The sequence below is a fragment of the Dermacentor andersoni genome, chromosome 1, assembly GCF_023375885.2.
Source record: "Dermacentor andersoni chromosome 1, qqDerAnde1_hic_scaffold, whole genome shotgun sequence".
NCBI lineage: Eukaryota > Metazoa > Arthropoda > Arachnida > Ixodida > Ixodidae > Dermacentor > Dermacentor andersoni.
In genome coordinates, this window is record NC_092814.1 from 198,449,823 (window position 1) to 198,464,910 (window position 15,088).

General features: G+C 43.4%; 1 protein-coding gene across 2 annotated transcripts in view; it reads left to right on the forward strand.

Annotated features, from left to right (window-relative positions):
- The window catches only part of Rop (Syntaxin-binding protein Rop), an 87,008-nt gene that overhangs the window by 48,919 nt on the left and 23,001 nt on the right, over positions 1-15,088 (forward strand). For both annotated transcript variants that reach the window (XM_050194970.3, XM_050194972.3), the window contains one exon: positions 10,270-10,364. In XM_050194970.3, the coding sequence (XP_050050927.1) occupies positions 10,270-10,364 (95 nt within the window). The remainder of the gene's footprint in view (positions 1-10,269; positions 10,365-15,088) is intronic.

Genomic DNA, 15,088 nt, shown 5'->3' on the forward strand with positions numbered 1-15,088 from the left:
ATTTTATTTTTGAGTTGGGGACCAAGCTATATAATGCAATTAGATGGAAAGTTGGGCAAGTTGGTATAACTGCCAGACAAGGCACAAAGACAGACTACTAGACAAGCGCTGTATTTATTAACATATTTGACTTTGCAGGCACTTGTCTGGTGTCATTCTTCATCTTTGTGTCTTGTTTTTTTTTTTAGCAGTTCTTACCGAATGCAAAGCCATATGTACCCACAGGGCAAAGACGTGGAAAACAAAAAGGCAGGGAGCGAGCTGGGAAGGAACATATTAAGGTTTAATAGACACAGATCTCATTGGAAGACATGCTACCTCCCATTGAAGATGCTGGGCTCATATTCACAAAAAGATTAGGCTAGAATTGCTCATAAGAGCCAATTCCAGCCAATCCTAATGTTGGACATATTAGCAAAGGCGGCCAGCCAATGGCAGAGGAGCACTTACAAAGGAAAAGCTTTGGGAACTTGGTCCCTGATTTTTTTGGCATTACTTCATCTGAAGGTTTTTATCAACATTCACAGTCCATCTGAAATTAACACCACCTGACCAGCAATGATTTTGTGTGCTCACTGTGAATGGTAATACAATCGGCAGAGATCTGGAAGGGTACGTGAAAAGTATTTGAAAGTGCGCTCTAGACTGTGATGTTGCCAGTGCTGAAAAGTGGTTTAAGTATACTAACTAGGTGTGTGCAAATACCGAATAGTAGACTTCAAATCATATTGAATCAAGAAAAAAAAAGCCAAATATTGAATTGAATATGAAATATTAGAAAAATTTTCACAAAATGTAATGCTTACAAATTTTGGGCAAGAAAACACAGTGCTACACATGCTCGGGAGTCTCCTCGCATTGCATAACATTAATGTAGCAAGCTATCAGTAACCTATGTACATATAAATCGAGATTTACAGTACGGTCTACTCGTATTAAAGGAAACACCAAATTAGTATGCCAGCACTGATTGCAGTTTGGTTCTAATATATGAAGGTCTGGAAAATACTTTTTTTATCAGTAGAATTTCTGTTGCAAGTTATCAAGAGCTTTTCATCCTCTGAAACCAATGAATTAGTGACGCTCCGTTGTACTGAATACCAATGAGGTTCTCAGTTTAATAGTGGACCTGTGTTTTGAAACAATCTTTTATTTATTGCATAGAAAGTTTTGCTTTCCAGCTTATCTCCAAAATTCAGAAGGGATATCCCAACTTTTCGGCAGGCGGGTTATCGTAAGGCCAATCAGTGCGACAGACGAAAGGACCCCCACATCACGTGACTTTGCCACTGTTCTGTGTGTGGCCGGCGCCAACGGTTAAAAGCAGGCACCGTCCGCGCCATTTTATTTTCAGGTAGGCGTTATTTACCACGTGTCAGATTCTGTAATCCAGAGGGTCACGGCAAGTTTGCACAACACTCGCTCTCTTCCAGTGTACCAACGCGTCTAGTTGATACACTGGAATAACGTTCATCTCAAAGCTTTGATTATCTCGAAGTTCATAAGATTTCGCAATTCGAGTTCGAGTGGGGGTCACTGTTTTTGAAAGATAGCTGAACTAGCATACAAATAGTGCATGCTGTTTTAAAGTGGAGAGTCGGGCTTGTCTTACCCTCCTCACTCTGGACAGGCTTAGTTTCGATTATGGCACACTCAGGTTTAACGGCTTTTACACGGAAAGTGCCATGATACCATAATGAAATGGCTGCGGAAAAAACATTACATAAGATTTCATACATCACCTTGTTCGCAAGATGCACTACAACTGAGAACCTACCCAGGTGGGTACGAAAAATGAGCTAGCAGCTCCTTCACCTCTGAGCTCATTGAGTGCCGCAGCAGCAGGCTTTCTCAGCAGACTCTGCCATCTCCTTGCACATTGTTACCCTCATCTGCTACAGTATTGCCTGTTGTGGCATCCAAGATGCAAGGGCAAAAAAAAAAAAAGGACCGACTTGATAGAACCTTTAATTGTATTGCTGTGCTCTGCCACTATGTGGGTGTAAATGGACACTTCACAAGTCGGTAGTCAGCTGACAGTACTGTAGAATGTCTTACGGGTTTGTGGTGATGGTTATTTACACTGTTGTCGCACTGCTCTTGTGAATCGTGACGTCTGTTCGTAATAGACAGCAAATCTCCTTGAGATTTCGATTCCTCCTTCAAAAACGGATCACAGAAACACTTGCAATGCTTCAAACGATGTTCTTGGAGGTGGCATACAGCCATGCACAAGTTTTTAAGTTGTTTAGGTAGTTCCAAGAGGAGAAATGACCGTTAAAGACCATCCTCATTTCGGCCAACCTTCAACTAGTCGCACCTAAGAGATTGTTGAAAAGGTTCTATAAAAAAAACCAACGATAGTCTCCGCTACACAATTCACAAGATTTCAGAAGCTGCTGGTGTTAGCTGGAGCCCTTGCGAGTGGATTTCAAGTGTTGACTTGGGCATGAGACGTTTTGCCATAAAATTTCTTCCCTGCCTGCTCACAGAGGACCAAAAAAATGAATGCTTGTGTAATTTCGTGCCAAGATTTGAAAAACCACATCCAAAGTGACTGAAACCTTCTTTCGAAGATCATCACAGGTGACGAAAGCTGGTGCCATGAGTATGACCCCAAAATCAAAAAAATTTCGAGCCATTTGAAGGTGCCTTCTTTATCAATACCAAAAAAAAAAAAAATCAACAAGTGCACTAGTGAGAAGACACTGGTCATTATTTCTTTTCTTTTTCTTTTTTTTTCAGCTTTTGTGGAATTGTGCAACAGGAGTTTGTTCCTCTTGGACAAACTGTCAGTCAGAAATTTTGCTTGGAGGTGATTAAGAGATGTGCTAGGGAAGCACACAAAACTGTGAAATGCAGGTGATTGGTTTCTCCATCACGACACTGCTACAGCTTGCACCGATTTGTCTGTGATGTAGTATTTAGCCTCTCGGGAATGGGCCAGCATCTCTCACCCATCCTTTTCATCGTACTGAGCACCCTGAGAATTTATTTATTTAAGGAAAGGAAATTCAGTAAAGGAAGGAGGTTTGCCCCTGTGCACAAGGTGAAGGCAGCGTTATAGGGAGCCGCTCAACAGCATTAAGCTTGAGGAGTTCCAGAGTTGCTTCGAACAGTAAGCAAGAAGGTTGGACATATGTATTGGCTCCAATGGAGGTTGTTTTCAAGGGAACTAAGTGCTTTCATTCCTAAATGTTAACATTTTGCTTTCAAATAATTTTTTTTGTCCCTCCTTTAAATGCACAGACGCCACCAACCTAGTTATGAGTGCAATACCCCTCACAATTTACCATGCTGTGTGATAGAACCAAGGTTAGCGCTAACCTCCATGATTCCAGCTCCCAGTTGCACATTGCTACCGAGGCACGACTTTGAATTTCAGTGGTAGTGGGGAAACTTTTCATCACCTTGTGGCAAGTGAAGCTGAGGATGAGGAGGTGATCTGGCGACACGACAGCAGCCGCTGTTGTTGGCATAGCATAAGACAGATGGATGAGCGAATGGACAGAAACAGAAAATCCAGTTTTCAGCTCTTTACTGCTATGTCAGTAAAAGAACATAGGCTGGACATTAAAGGGGCAAAGGGGTAGTGGCAGGTAGACATGTGTGAGACATTGTTAACATCGTACCTGCTAAGTATTACGACTTTGTTGTGAATTGCCCAATTTTTAGGGCCTATTTACGGTTGTCATATTGAGACTATAAGACGATGCGACGGTGGCCGACAAGGCGTGCCGTCATCCCTAAACTTAGTCAGGAAGGCGAAGCAGAACAGCAGCTGCTGCGTCTAGCCCAGCTAAGGAAGGAAAGCGTTTTCCATTCATTGCTTGCAACACAAGCTTGCAAGATGCACAGCGCTCATGATGATGGCATGTGATGGGAATTTGCTGTGATGAAGATGATGCTACAGATGGCTCCCCCCAACAGGGATAATGTCCAGTTGAAGGTAACGGGACGCACTTGCAGCGGTAGGTAGAGGTAGCAAGTTGCGGCATGTGTTCGCAATGGTGATAGTGGGCATAGACGCCAGTAGCAGAGTTGGCAGGGAACAGGACCCAGGTGATGACTTGGAGGCTGACGCACTGATAAACGGGGACAAAAGTGTCGCAGACTAAAGCCCCTCCATCCACGTGCCACCGCCGCTTTCTTAAGTAGCGACAACCTTTGTTGTGCGCCGCCTTTTCCCCTCACACCAAATCCGGTTCCGGCATTTCCGATTAAAAAATTTCCGGTTCCGGCGTTTCCGCTTTGACTGCTGTTAGACGATGATGAGACGCCCGTGCGTGCTTAGCAGAGCTGTGGCAGTCGCCATAAGAAGAATGCAAAGGGGACAAGCTGTTGTATTCTGCTGAAGTAGTAGTTCGCGGTCGGTTTTCCGAATGCACGAAAAACGGCAGTGGTCTCCAAGCACCCAGGCACTACATTCCACTGTACGTTGTCGCTCGTGGCACAACCCGTCGCAGGTTGACGCGAAGCAGCGAACACGAGCAGATCGCTGGTTACAATAGGCGGTGGTTCTTGGATGGAATCGCATTCACAGTTTCAACCGCAGCTGGTGCAATTAAAGCCTCTCCATCGATGCGAAAGTAAACAACGCTAAAAAACATAGCGTCACTTCCACTCGGAACAGGAAGCTGCAGCTACGTAAGTTCTGCTTGACGCCGGAAGCTAAGGGGGTGAGTGGGAGAGGAGCGTGGAGGAGGAGGGCAGGTTGGCGGTACTTAACCTGGTCGGCGGAAACGTTTATGGAGGGGCTTTATCGCAGACAGGGCAACCTTAAGGGGATCAATCGACGGACAGACGTTGGAAGCAGCAGGTGATGAGTTAGTTGGTGTAGACGCAAAGGCAGCCATCAAGGGAACCAGACTTGAGTCCGCATGCCACCAGTGTCACTGTCCATCATTGTTGGCAAGACAAGGGCCGCTAGTGCACCTACTTGTTCAGCTCCAAGATGGGTTTGATTTGGGTGAAGCATCCTCCTTGTACAGGCCAGATGGTGGAACCTGGCACGAAGAGCCGCAGAAGGTCCATGTGGCAGCGGGTCACTCGGCGGAAGGTGTCATTCCTGGGTCCATACATTTATTGAAGGTGAAGGCTGTGGCATCCAGCTAGGCTGAGAATGAAATCGTATTCTATTCATTGCTCACGTCACGAGCTATGCAAGATGCACTGTGCTAATGATGATGGTGCATGATGGGAACTCGCGGTGATGAAGATGACACTACAAGGCCAATTATATTACACTTTATTAATAGTGCCCAGTTGGGAAGAAATCTTATTTCAAAAGTGTTGCAAGTGCATTTTTTGGACCTGCATGGTTATTCATAACTCTGCAGCATTGCCACTGACTCCAGAAAACCAACGCATAATAAGAACCAAAAAGTTGGGATGTCGTATGATGTTGCTTGATTTTAGAGCGCAGCTCTTCGGCGCCTGTTCCTGCGTTGAGCGTTGACGTGCCTCAGCGGTGTAACTGAGCAAACGAGCACAGCGAAAGATGGAGCGAATGCAGAGCGTAGCGTGGGATGAAATACAGCGAGAGTGAAGAGAGCACGAGAGGGAAAGCGGAGGAAGCCACCTTGAAGCACCACCAGAGGGCACACACGTCCACGCATCTAGGAAAAGAAGAAAAAAAGAACATGAAAGAGAACCAGATGGAAAAGGAGCTGGTGCTGACAAATTTCAACTGGAAGAAAGCCGAAGAGAAAATTCCTAAGCGCACAGCCACAGGGCTAGACAAGGTTCCCGGTAGGCTGATTAATGAACTAGGATAAAAAAGTAAGGAAGCTCTGGTGAAAGCAGTGGAAAAAACTTTAAAAGATAGATGAATACCAGACAGTTGGCGACAAAGTAGAATGAATTTATAAAGGTAAGAGGGAGAAAGATAGAATTCACTTGCATAGACCATTGACCATTACATCGGTAATATACAGGTTAACAATGCAGGCAATCAAATTAAAGCTGCAAGCATAAGCAGAGAATAATGGCATTTTGGGAGAACTTCAGAATGGCTTCAGAATAGGTAGCCGTCTGGATAATAACTTATTTGTTCCTACCCAGTGTATTGAAATATCAAGAGTAGAAAGGAGGCAGTTATATGTGGCCTTTTTAGACATTACAGTAGCGTATGACAACATAGACAGCAACATTTCGTGGGATATTCTGGAAGGGGAAAGCTTAGGTGACGATTGTCTACAGCTTTTGAGAGAGATTTACCCAGAAAATACCATTTGCGTTGAATGGGAATGGATGAGGAGTGTGGAGAAAGTGGATATCAACAAGGGACTGAGGCAGGGATGCCCTTTATCCCCACTGCTATTTATGATGTACATGCTGAGGATGGAAAGGGCGCTAGAAGGAAGTAATATCGGCTTTAATCTCTCATACAAACATGCGGCTACGGTAGTATAGCAGCAGTTTCCAGGTTTATTTTATGTGGACAACATTGTGCTGCTAGCTAACAAGCAAAGTGTAACGTCTGGCTAATATCTGTGGACAGGAAGGCGAGAATTTAGGTTTAAAATTTAGCATTAGAAAATCAGGTGTTATGGTATTCAATGAAAACAGTGAACAGACAATGGCAATACAGGGCCAAGAAATACCTCTGGTAAAAGAATATAAATACCTTGGTATATGGATAAATGAAGGCTATGGATAAACGAAGATATATGGGAACACAGGATAGAACAATAATAGTAAAGGGGGAGAGAAATGCAGCCATAATGGAACACAGAGCACTATGGGGATACAATAGGTACGAGGTGCTCTGGGGTATGTGGAAAGGTGTAATGGTTCCAGGACTTACATTTGGAAATGCGGTTGTTCGCTTGAAATCAAGAGTACAATCGGGACTCAATGGCAACCTAAGGTCGGTGGGACATCTCGCATTGGGTGCTTATGCGAAGACTACAATGAAGCTGTGCAGGGGGATATGGGCTGGACTAGTTCTGAAGTGAGGGAAGCTCACAGTAAAATTGATTATGAAGAATGACTGACGAATATGGAAGAAAGTAAATGGGCTGGAAGAGTGTTGAGGTATTTGTACAGGAAAAACATTGATTCACAGTGGAGGAAAAGAACTAGGAAGCTTACCAGCAAGTAAGCGGCATGTAGAGTGAGCAACACAGCAACAAAGGACGTCAAGTGAAAAGTCAGAGAAGCTGAAATAATCTCATGGGTGGTGGCAATGGAAAAGAAACCTGCCATGAGTAACTACTTAAGAGAAAAAAACAAAATCGGAAAAGAACCAATTTATGATAACTCAAAGGGAAGCTCATTACTTTTCGAAGCGAGATCAGGGTACCTTAGAACATGTACCTATAAAGCAAGATACACGAAGGAAGAAGAAGCATGTGCTTGCTGCGGTAAAGCTAGGGAAACGATGGAGAATATTTATTAGAATGTGAAGATATCTGCCCATTGGTCGATTTAGGCACCACTGGCCTCCTTGAAGCCGCCTGTGGTTTCAGCAAGAGCAGGGGGTAAGTAAACATGTCCTGAATAGAGATTAGTAATAGGCGATTGGAAGATTGGTGGAAGAAAAGTAGGGAAATGACAAAAAATGGAAATGTACAAAAACAAAGTTTGCAATAGGGGGGTCAGAAAATTTGGTTCTGGGAATTCATCGTGGTTTTTTCTTTCTTTTTTCTGTTTTCTTTTTTCTTCTTTAACCTGGGTAGGACATTAGGCAGCATAATAGCAAGAGCTTGGTGACACAGCCCTGTTCCAAAGGGGACGCTCATAACATCATTCCATCCATGTATGGCAGCACCGGCCGTGTGGGGGAAACAAAAAGAACCAGAAAGCTTGCTTTCACACAAAGAATTTGCTGCACATGTTTCTTGGTAAAGATTGTATGATTGCATAAGCTGCAGTTGCTGGCTGCTGTTTGGCTGGTCTATATATAGCGCTGCACATCGCGGCTCCGCCAGTCGGTGCGGTGATCGGTGCGATGCCTCAATATATTGCGAAATGAAAACACATATGAGAGCTGCACTCAAATTTTGCATTAGGGAGTACTGTAATCGCCCGTGCATTTTTATTTTTCAGGCATGATTCATACACGCGACATCAGAACATGGCAGCTAAGAGCAACACACATGTGCATGCACACCACTCGGAGATATGGCTGTCCACACCAAACAGACAACATTGTCGCCACATCTGACATCATGATCTGTAGCATGCCTAGATACTCTTCTGGTGCTGTGTCTACAGTTGTACACACACACCAAGGTCAGAAATGCCTTAGAAACACAAACATTAGCAAAGATAACAGCATAAAAAGAAAGGTTACATGCATTGTGGAACTTTCTAATTACATCTGTGCTGCAAAATTGGTTAACAGGTCAGGTACAAGCTATTTTTGAAAAATGCAGTACAAGATGGACATCTGGCAGTGCCAGCGTGTGGGCCTGTAGCAGTTCTTTTCCATTGGTTTTGACAGTCATAATTTGTGTAAGCAAATTTGAAATTGAGTGTTTTCCAGTTATGCTGCATGTGAAATAGTGGAATTTGTACTCCTGCCTAGAATAATTTCCAAATTTCACTTGTGGAGTCTACATTCCTGGAAAAAAAATATTTGTTCTGTTCTGTTGCTATCTGTTTTATAATGTTAAAGATGCAAGAAATGTGTTAGAACTAAATATTCAATTGAAATATATGTGGCCTATATTTGTGCTTGAAAGGGAAATACATATTAAGTATGAATACTTAGTTCACTAGAGTGGGGTCCCGCTTTGCTCGGGTTGCTCCCAGAACACTGTAGAGAGTGCAGGCATTCTGCAAAGTACTTTCACAAAATTTTTGTATTCCGTTTGTTTTTGCTAATAAGATATCTAAGATAGCTGCTAAACCCTTAACTGTAACGTCGTGCCAGAATTCCTTGAATGCTCAGAATAATCATCACTTATGTCCTCTTTTAATGTAACCAACTCAACATGTGTGTGCCAAATGGAGTCAGACTTCTTGCAGGATTTGTTTACAAGGGCAACTGTGAACGTTGCGAAAGTTGCGAAAGTTGAACGTTGCATTCTGAAGTAGTCATCACATAATATCACAAATCACTGACACACGTGCCAATCAGCCTGGTACGTTGGTCACAAGCCACACAATGACCGTGTTGCCAAAAGCAGCATGCACGCTACATAAACCATTCTTTCCTTTTTCATTCTGTACTTATCCGTATTCAACATTGTATAATAAGCTTGGTCCCCTACTGTCGCATCTCTGAGAATGTGGAGTGTCCATCTTCTCTCCTTTATTGTCTAAAGCTTTCAGCAAAACTATCGCAATGTGGTTTCGACTACTACAACAACCCACACATCAGTGATACCACGTGACTCAACCCACCACCTTACTCCCAAATTTTCATCACATGCTGCAGAGAAGCCCTTGTAAACACACCGTATGCCCAGATATTTGGCACGCTTTCTGAATTTGTCAGACTATAATATGTTATTTATGATTTGTTGTACGTTGAGAAATTGAAAACTCGTACCGAGATTAGGGAGTTGGCAAAGACCTAACAGAAAAATTAGTGAGAGAGAAATTCGTGTCAATGCTTTTTCAGTGCAGTGCAACATAGTCTACCTCTGCATCACACCTCATGCATTCTTTGAGTGGGGCACTAATTTCTCATATATACAAGATTCATTGTCTGCTTCTAGCTTGGTCACCATGTTGCTGTGCATGTTGTGAAGAGAAGCACTCTTATGGCACAATCACATGTGTGGGTAGAGCTGATACTGGTCACCTAAATATGCATCAATGACCAAACTCTTCCCACACGTGGGGGCCTAACTTTTGTACCAAACCAAAGCACAATACAAATAATGGATCATACAGGGGGGTCACAGCCTGCTGATGGAGGGTATAATGCAATGAGAGGGAGAGAATGTGTTGAAGGCAAAGTGATGAGTCTGCCACAAAGATGCAAGAGTGGCCATCCAAATAATATGTCCATTGCATTACTTAAAATAATTTCTCTTTTTTTATATTTGTCTCTAATTATGGAGCTATGCTTGTCACTGTTCTGCATTTGCATCCTGCACTTGCACACACAGGAGTGTTTGGAGTGTCTATAGTGGATGCTGTTAACTCTAAAATGATTAAAGATTTAAGAATTTACATGTCTGTCCGTTTAGTACGAGTAGTACAAAAATTCACGTGGTGGTAGTCCTCGGTTTCATCCTCTTTGTATGGTGGCAGCTTTTGGATACAGTTAATATTGTTATAGTATTTTAATTTTTTCATGGGTTCTCACAGGACGCCATCGAGGACAAGCTTGATGTGAAGCATTTCCCTTACTTGAGTGGAGGGCGTGTTCCCCCCACAGGGTATGGGAGGTCAGCACCAACAAGGTTAGTCTATTATAATTCATCTTTTGTCCCATGGCCATAGTGTGGCTATGAGGGATGCCATATTAGAGAACTTCGTAATAATTTTGAACATCCAGAGTTTTATAGCATACACGTAAATATAAGTGCACAATTTGTATCATGTTTACAACACTACCACTGTGTTTCTGATGTTGTTTTGCTTGCCGAAAAGCTATTCTGGTTATTTATTTTAAAAATTTTGCATGTTAGTTTGAAATTTCTTGCAGTTCTAACACTATGTGGTAGATTGCCATATTTTTGCTCTGTCAAGGCACTTGTCATGCATATTATGACATTATTATAGGCAAGTTGAAGAGACTGTTTAAAGCATGCCTGGTTTCATGAACAGGTAGGATGAGCTGGCTAAAAAGAAGTGGATTGTTGGTACTTTATTTATTAACTACAAGTGAGATGTTGTATCTGCAGAGAGACAAAATGGGTAGTACATGAAGCTGCTGGTAAATTTCATTTATAGGTTGACTAAAAGGGGGGAAAGTAATTATACACAATGCTAAATTTTGCAGTCTGAGTAATTGTGGAAGGTACAAAGGGTATGTTGATCTTCAAGACTATGCAGTAGACCACATGGCTTTGATACAGGAAAATATAATGTTCTGAGCAGTGGTGTAGCCAGAAATTCATTTCGGGGGTGGGTTCTCTTTTGACAACTACCACTCCTCCCCTTCCTTCACCCCTTTCTCTCTCTTTGTCTGTGTGTGTGGGGGGGGGTTTCATTGCTAAGGCATGCAGCCACTTCACATGAAATTATGCTGTCATCCTTATGCTGTTTTTAAAAATGATATTAAAAAAAACTAAGCTTTCATTTACTAATTGATGCATTTATATAATGTATGTCAACAACCTAGCTGGTACATGACTTGGAAAAACGAACAGCGCTAAAAACGGGCCAAACAAAAGCAAGACAGCACACTACCATGTGTCTTCTCCTTTGTAGGCCAGACTTGTTGCAGCCCAGGTAACAGTGGCGATAACTTCAAGACCTCCTCCTGTATATTAACATCCTGTAATTTTTGTAATCATCACAATAAAACCAATTCTAATTCTGAACTGTCTTCCACCGAGATCTTCTAATGACTAGTACGGCCACAACTGTGTACGGAAGAGGGCGGGCACTATTTTTCAAGTCGCCTATCACTCAATCACGCTGTTCGCATTGTGGGCATGCTGTACCATATTTACTTGAATCTAACGTGCACTTTTTTCCCGACAAAATGGGTCCAAAAATAGCGTGCGCGTTAGAATCAAGTACGACCCTAAATCTGCGTTACCGTATCACCATCAGCATTTCAAAATGGCCGCCTCATATATGTGCTTCGAACCTAGTTGCCGTAGCTTTCTCCATATGCTGTAGTATGTATGCTTAGGCAATGTTTCCTTTGGCTTAGGTTAGTGCACCGTCCGTCTTCCCATTTTCTGTATTTGCTCTACCAGCATGGAAGTGCTGACTGCAAAGACATGCCGAGTTCATCACGATGCCGCAATTAACCTTTTGAGGGTCGATTTTTATTGCCATATGGGACCGCCCAGGGTCGATTTTTTTTATTGCAGATTCCAATTCTTAGGGACTTATTTCGAAAAAAATTTACTGTAATTTTTCTAGGGTGACCGTAAAGTGAGAAAAAAATATTTTGCATTGGTATATATGCACTTTTCATTCATGAATAACAACAATAAAAAAGGAAATAAACTTATAAGAATAAAAAATTTGATGCATTGTTATACACATAGTTCAAGGCTTTGAAAATGCGCACACAAGAATGTTTCGCAAGACTCAAATGTTCCTGCTCTTACACTAATATGTACATCCATAGCGTAATTGAACTTGAGGTGCATTCACTCAAAAAACTGTGGTTGTGTGCCCGTCAAAAAAAGCAAAACGTGTGACAAACTTCCGCTAATCATCTTATTGCCAAACAGAGGCAATTAGTTTTAGTGAGTCTCAAAAAAAAAGCAACGCAAAGCATGCACGGCGGCATCCTTCCTATGCTGTGATCACTAAACGTGCGAGAAAGAAGCGGTCGCCCCTTGAGCGATTAGTAATGAGATAGCCATCAGTTTTGCAAGCACAAGAAGCTGAAAACCACCTGCAAAACAAAACACAAACCGCTGCCTGCCCGCCCGCGCGCCAGTGCGCAAGCGGTAGTATATATACGCGTGGGAGCAAACCAGCTCTAAAACAAACCATGCAACTAAAACCTAGAGAGGGAGGTGCGCAGAAAAAATTCCCTGTATTCCTACATAGTGGCAGCACATGACAGAAAAGAAAAAGTTAGGAAATTAGTGCGCTTTTTAAACATACAGACGGCGCTGTATATTTACGTCATTGACCCTGAAAGGGTTAAAAGGAAAACGATCACGTGAGCGGAGACGGTCGGAAATCGGGCCGCATCACGGGCGTTCGGAGTTCCCGAAACTTGCGTGCGGGACTGGTGCAAAGAGGAGAGACGTTCTACACCGGCGGCTGCTACGTACAGTGCGGCCACACAGCCCCTATCTTGAAAGCGATCTGTGGTGGAGACACCGGCGGCTGCTACGTATGGTGCGGCCGCGTGGCCCCTGTCTTGAGAATGATCTGCGGCGGAGACAAGAGTCTGCGCTGCAAATCCAAGCGCACCACGCTGTGCTCTTGTCGAAGCGAGAGGCAGCACAAAGGTCAATTCCCTCACTCCTGCTACCGCACTTCCTCACTCCAGCATTTTAAAGAGTTTCCGCGGTTATTGAGTGAGACGTGTTCATGCTTGTGTGTGCGTGACACCATGCTTGTTAATTTAGTCAGTAAGCGAATGCTTAAAAGTTTATACGGCTGATAAAACTACTGTCCTTACTTTTCGTATAGCTGTCTACTAACTTGCTATCGTAAATGATACTTCACCTTTCGCACGAAACTGCCACTTTTTTTTATTTATCGTAACTTTAGTGCATTGGGTGTAAATCTTTGTATTTTTCATGAGAGAAAGTTGTATTTCTGTATGAAAGAATGAGGTGCGTGGTACTGTAAAGAACTTTTCTTTCTTTAGGTCACAGCAAACGGTTGCACGTTACAATTGAGGGTGGCTTTTTTCCCTTTTTCTTTCTTTTCTTTGGTCACAAAAAATGAATGCGCGTTACACATGAGGGCGCGTTATAATTGAGTAAATATGATGCAAGTTTTGCTCACTTTCGGTGACCTGCTGTCCAACTTGTTTGAAGAGATGTTTGGAAGTACCGTATTTACTCGCATAATGATCGCACTTTTCTGTCAAGAAAATTGGCGCAAATTCAGAAGTGCGATCATTACGAGGGTTAAATATTCCGCGAAAAGAAAAAAAAAAATTTTTTCATCCCGCATTTGCTGTGGAATGACGCCAGGTCAACAAACAGATGGCGGCTACTGTAACAGTGCGGAACACCAAAACAAAAATGGCGGCCAGTGGAGCAAGTCGAACGCGCCGAATGCGATTTTTTTTCTTCTCGTGAGTACATTATGTGCATTAAAACTGTTTCTTCCGTATCAGTAATGAATAACATTGTTACGCAAACGAAGGATTAAGAACTGGAGACTATTTACAAAGTATATTTACAAAGGATAATGCAGCACTGGCCAGCTCAGCCGACAGCTCGAGAGCCAGAGAGCATTTGTCTTCTTCGTCGGGGCGCCCGCGTGCATCGTCCACAAGAAACTCGCAATATGCATGTATCATTATCCCCAGCGGCGCAAGCACCGTCCTGGTGCGTCTAAATATCGGTGATAACAGGAGAGTAATATGGTTTGAGGCGTGCGACATGCACAACGTCAGTGGAATTCGGGGGGATGAGGCACTGGTACTGACTGGGGCGATTTCGTATGTAACTGGAGTCACGGCACGCAGCACTCTATATGGGCCTGTGTACCGAGAGAGGAGTTTTTCTGACGGGCTAACGTGATGAGTCAGGGACCACAGAAGTACCAGAGATCCAGACAAAAAGTGGACATCTGTGTTGACGATCGTACAAACGCTGTTGTTTCTCTTGCGAGGTCAGGAGGCAAGCGCTGGCAATTTCGCGTGCTTGGGCTGCCCTGGTGAAGGCGTCACGTGCATACTCGCTGGCCTCTGCTGCGGCGGATGGAAGGGATGCGTCCAGTGGCAATGTGGGTTCTCGGCCGAACAACGGAAAGAATGCCGAATAACTGGCAGTGTCGTGACGCGAAGAATTATATGCAAAAGTGACATAGGGTAGGGCAAGGTCGCGATGAATATGGTTGGACGAGACATACTTTGCAAGCATGTCTGTTAGGGTATGATTCAGATGCTCCGTGAGACCATTAGTCCGTGGATGGTAAGATGTAGTCAGCTTGTGCTCATCATCATCATCATCAGCCTGGTTACGCCCACTGCAGGGCAAAGGCCTCTCCCATACTTCTCCAACTACCCTGGTCATGTACTAATTGTGGCCATGTTGTCCCTGCAAACTTCTTAATCTCATCCGCCCACCTAACTTTCTGCCGCCCCCTGCTACACTTCCCTTCCCTTGGAATCCAGTCCGTAACCCTTAATGACCATCGGTTATCTACCCTCCTCATTACATGTCCTGCCCATGCCCATTTATTTTTCTTGATTTCAACTAAGATGTCATTACTCGCGTTTGTTCCCTCACCCAATCTGCTCTTTTCTTATCTCTTAATGTTACACCCATCATTCTTCTTTCCATAGCTTGTTGCGTCGTCC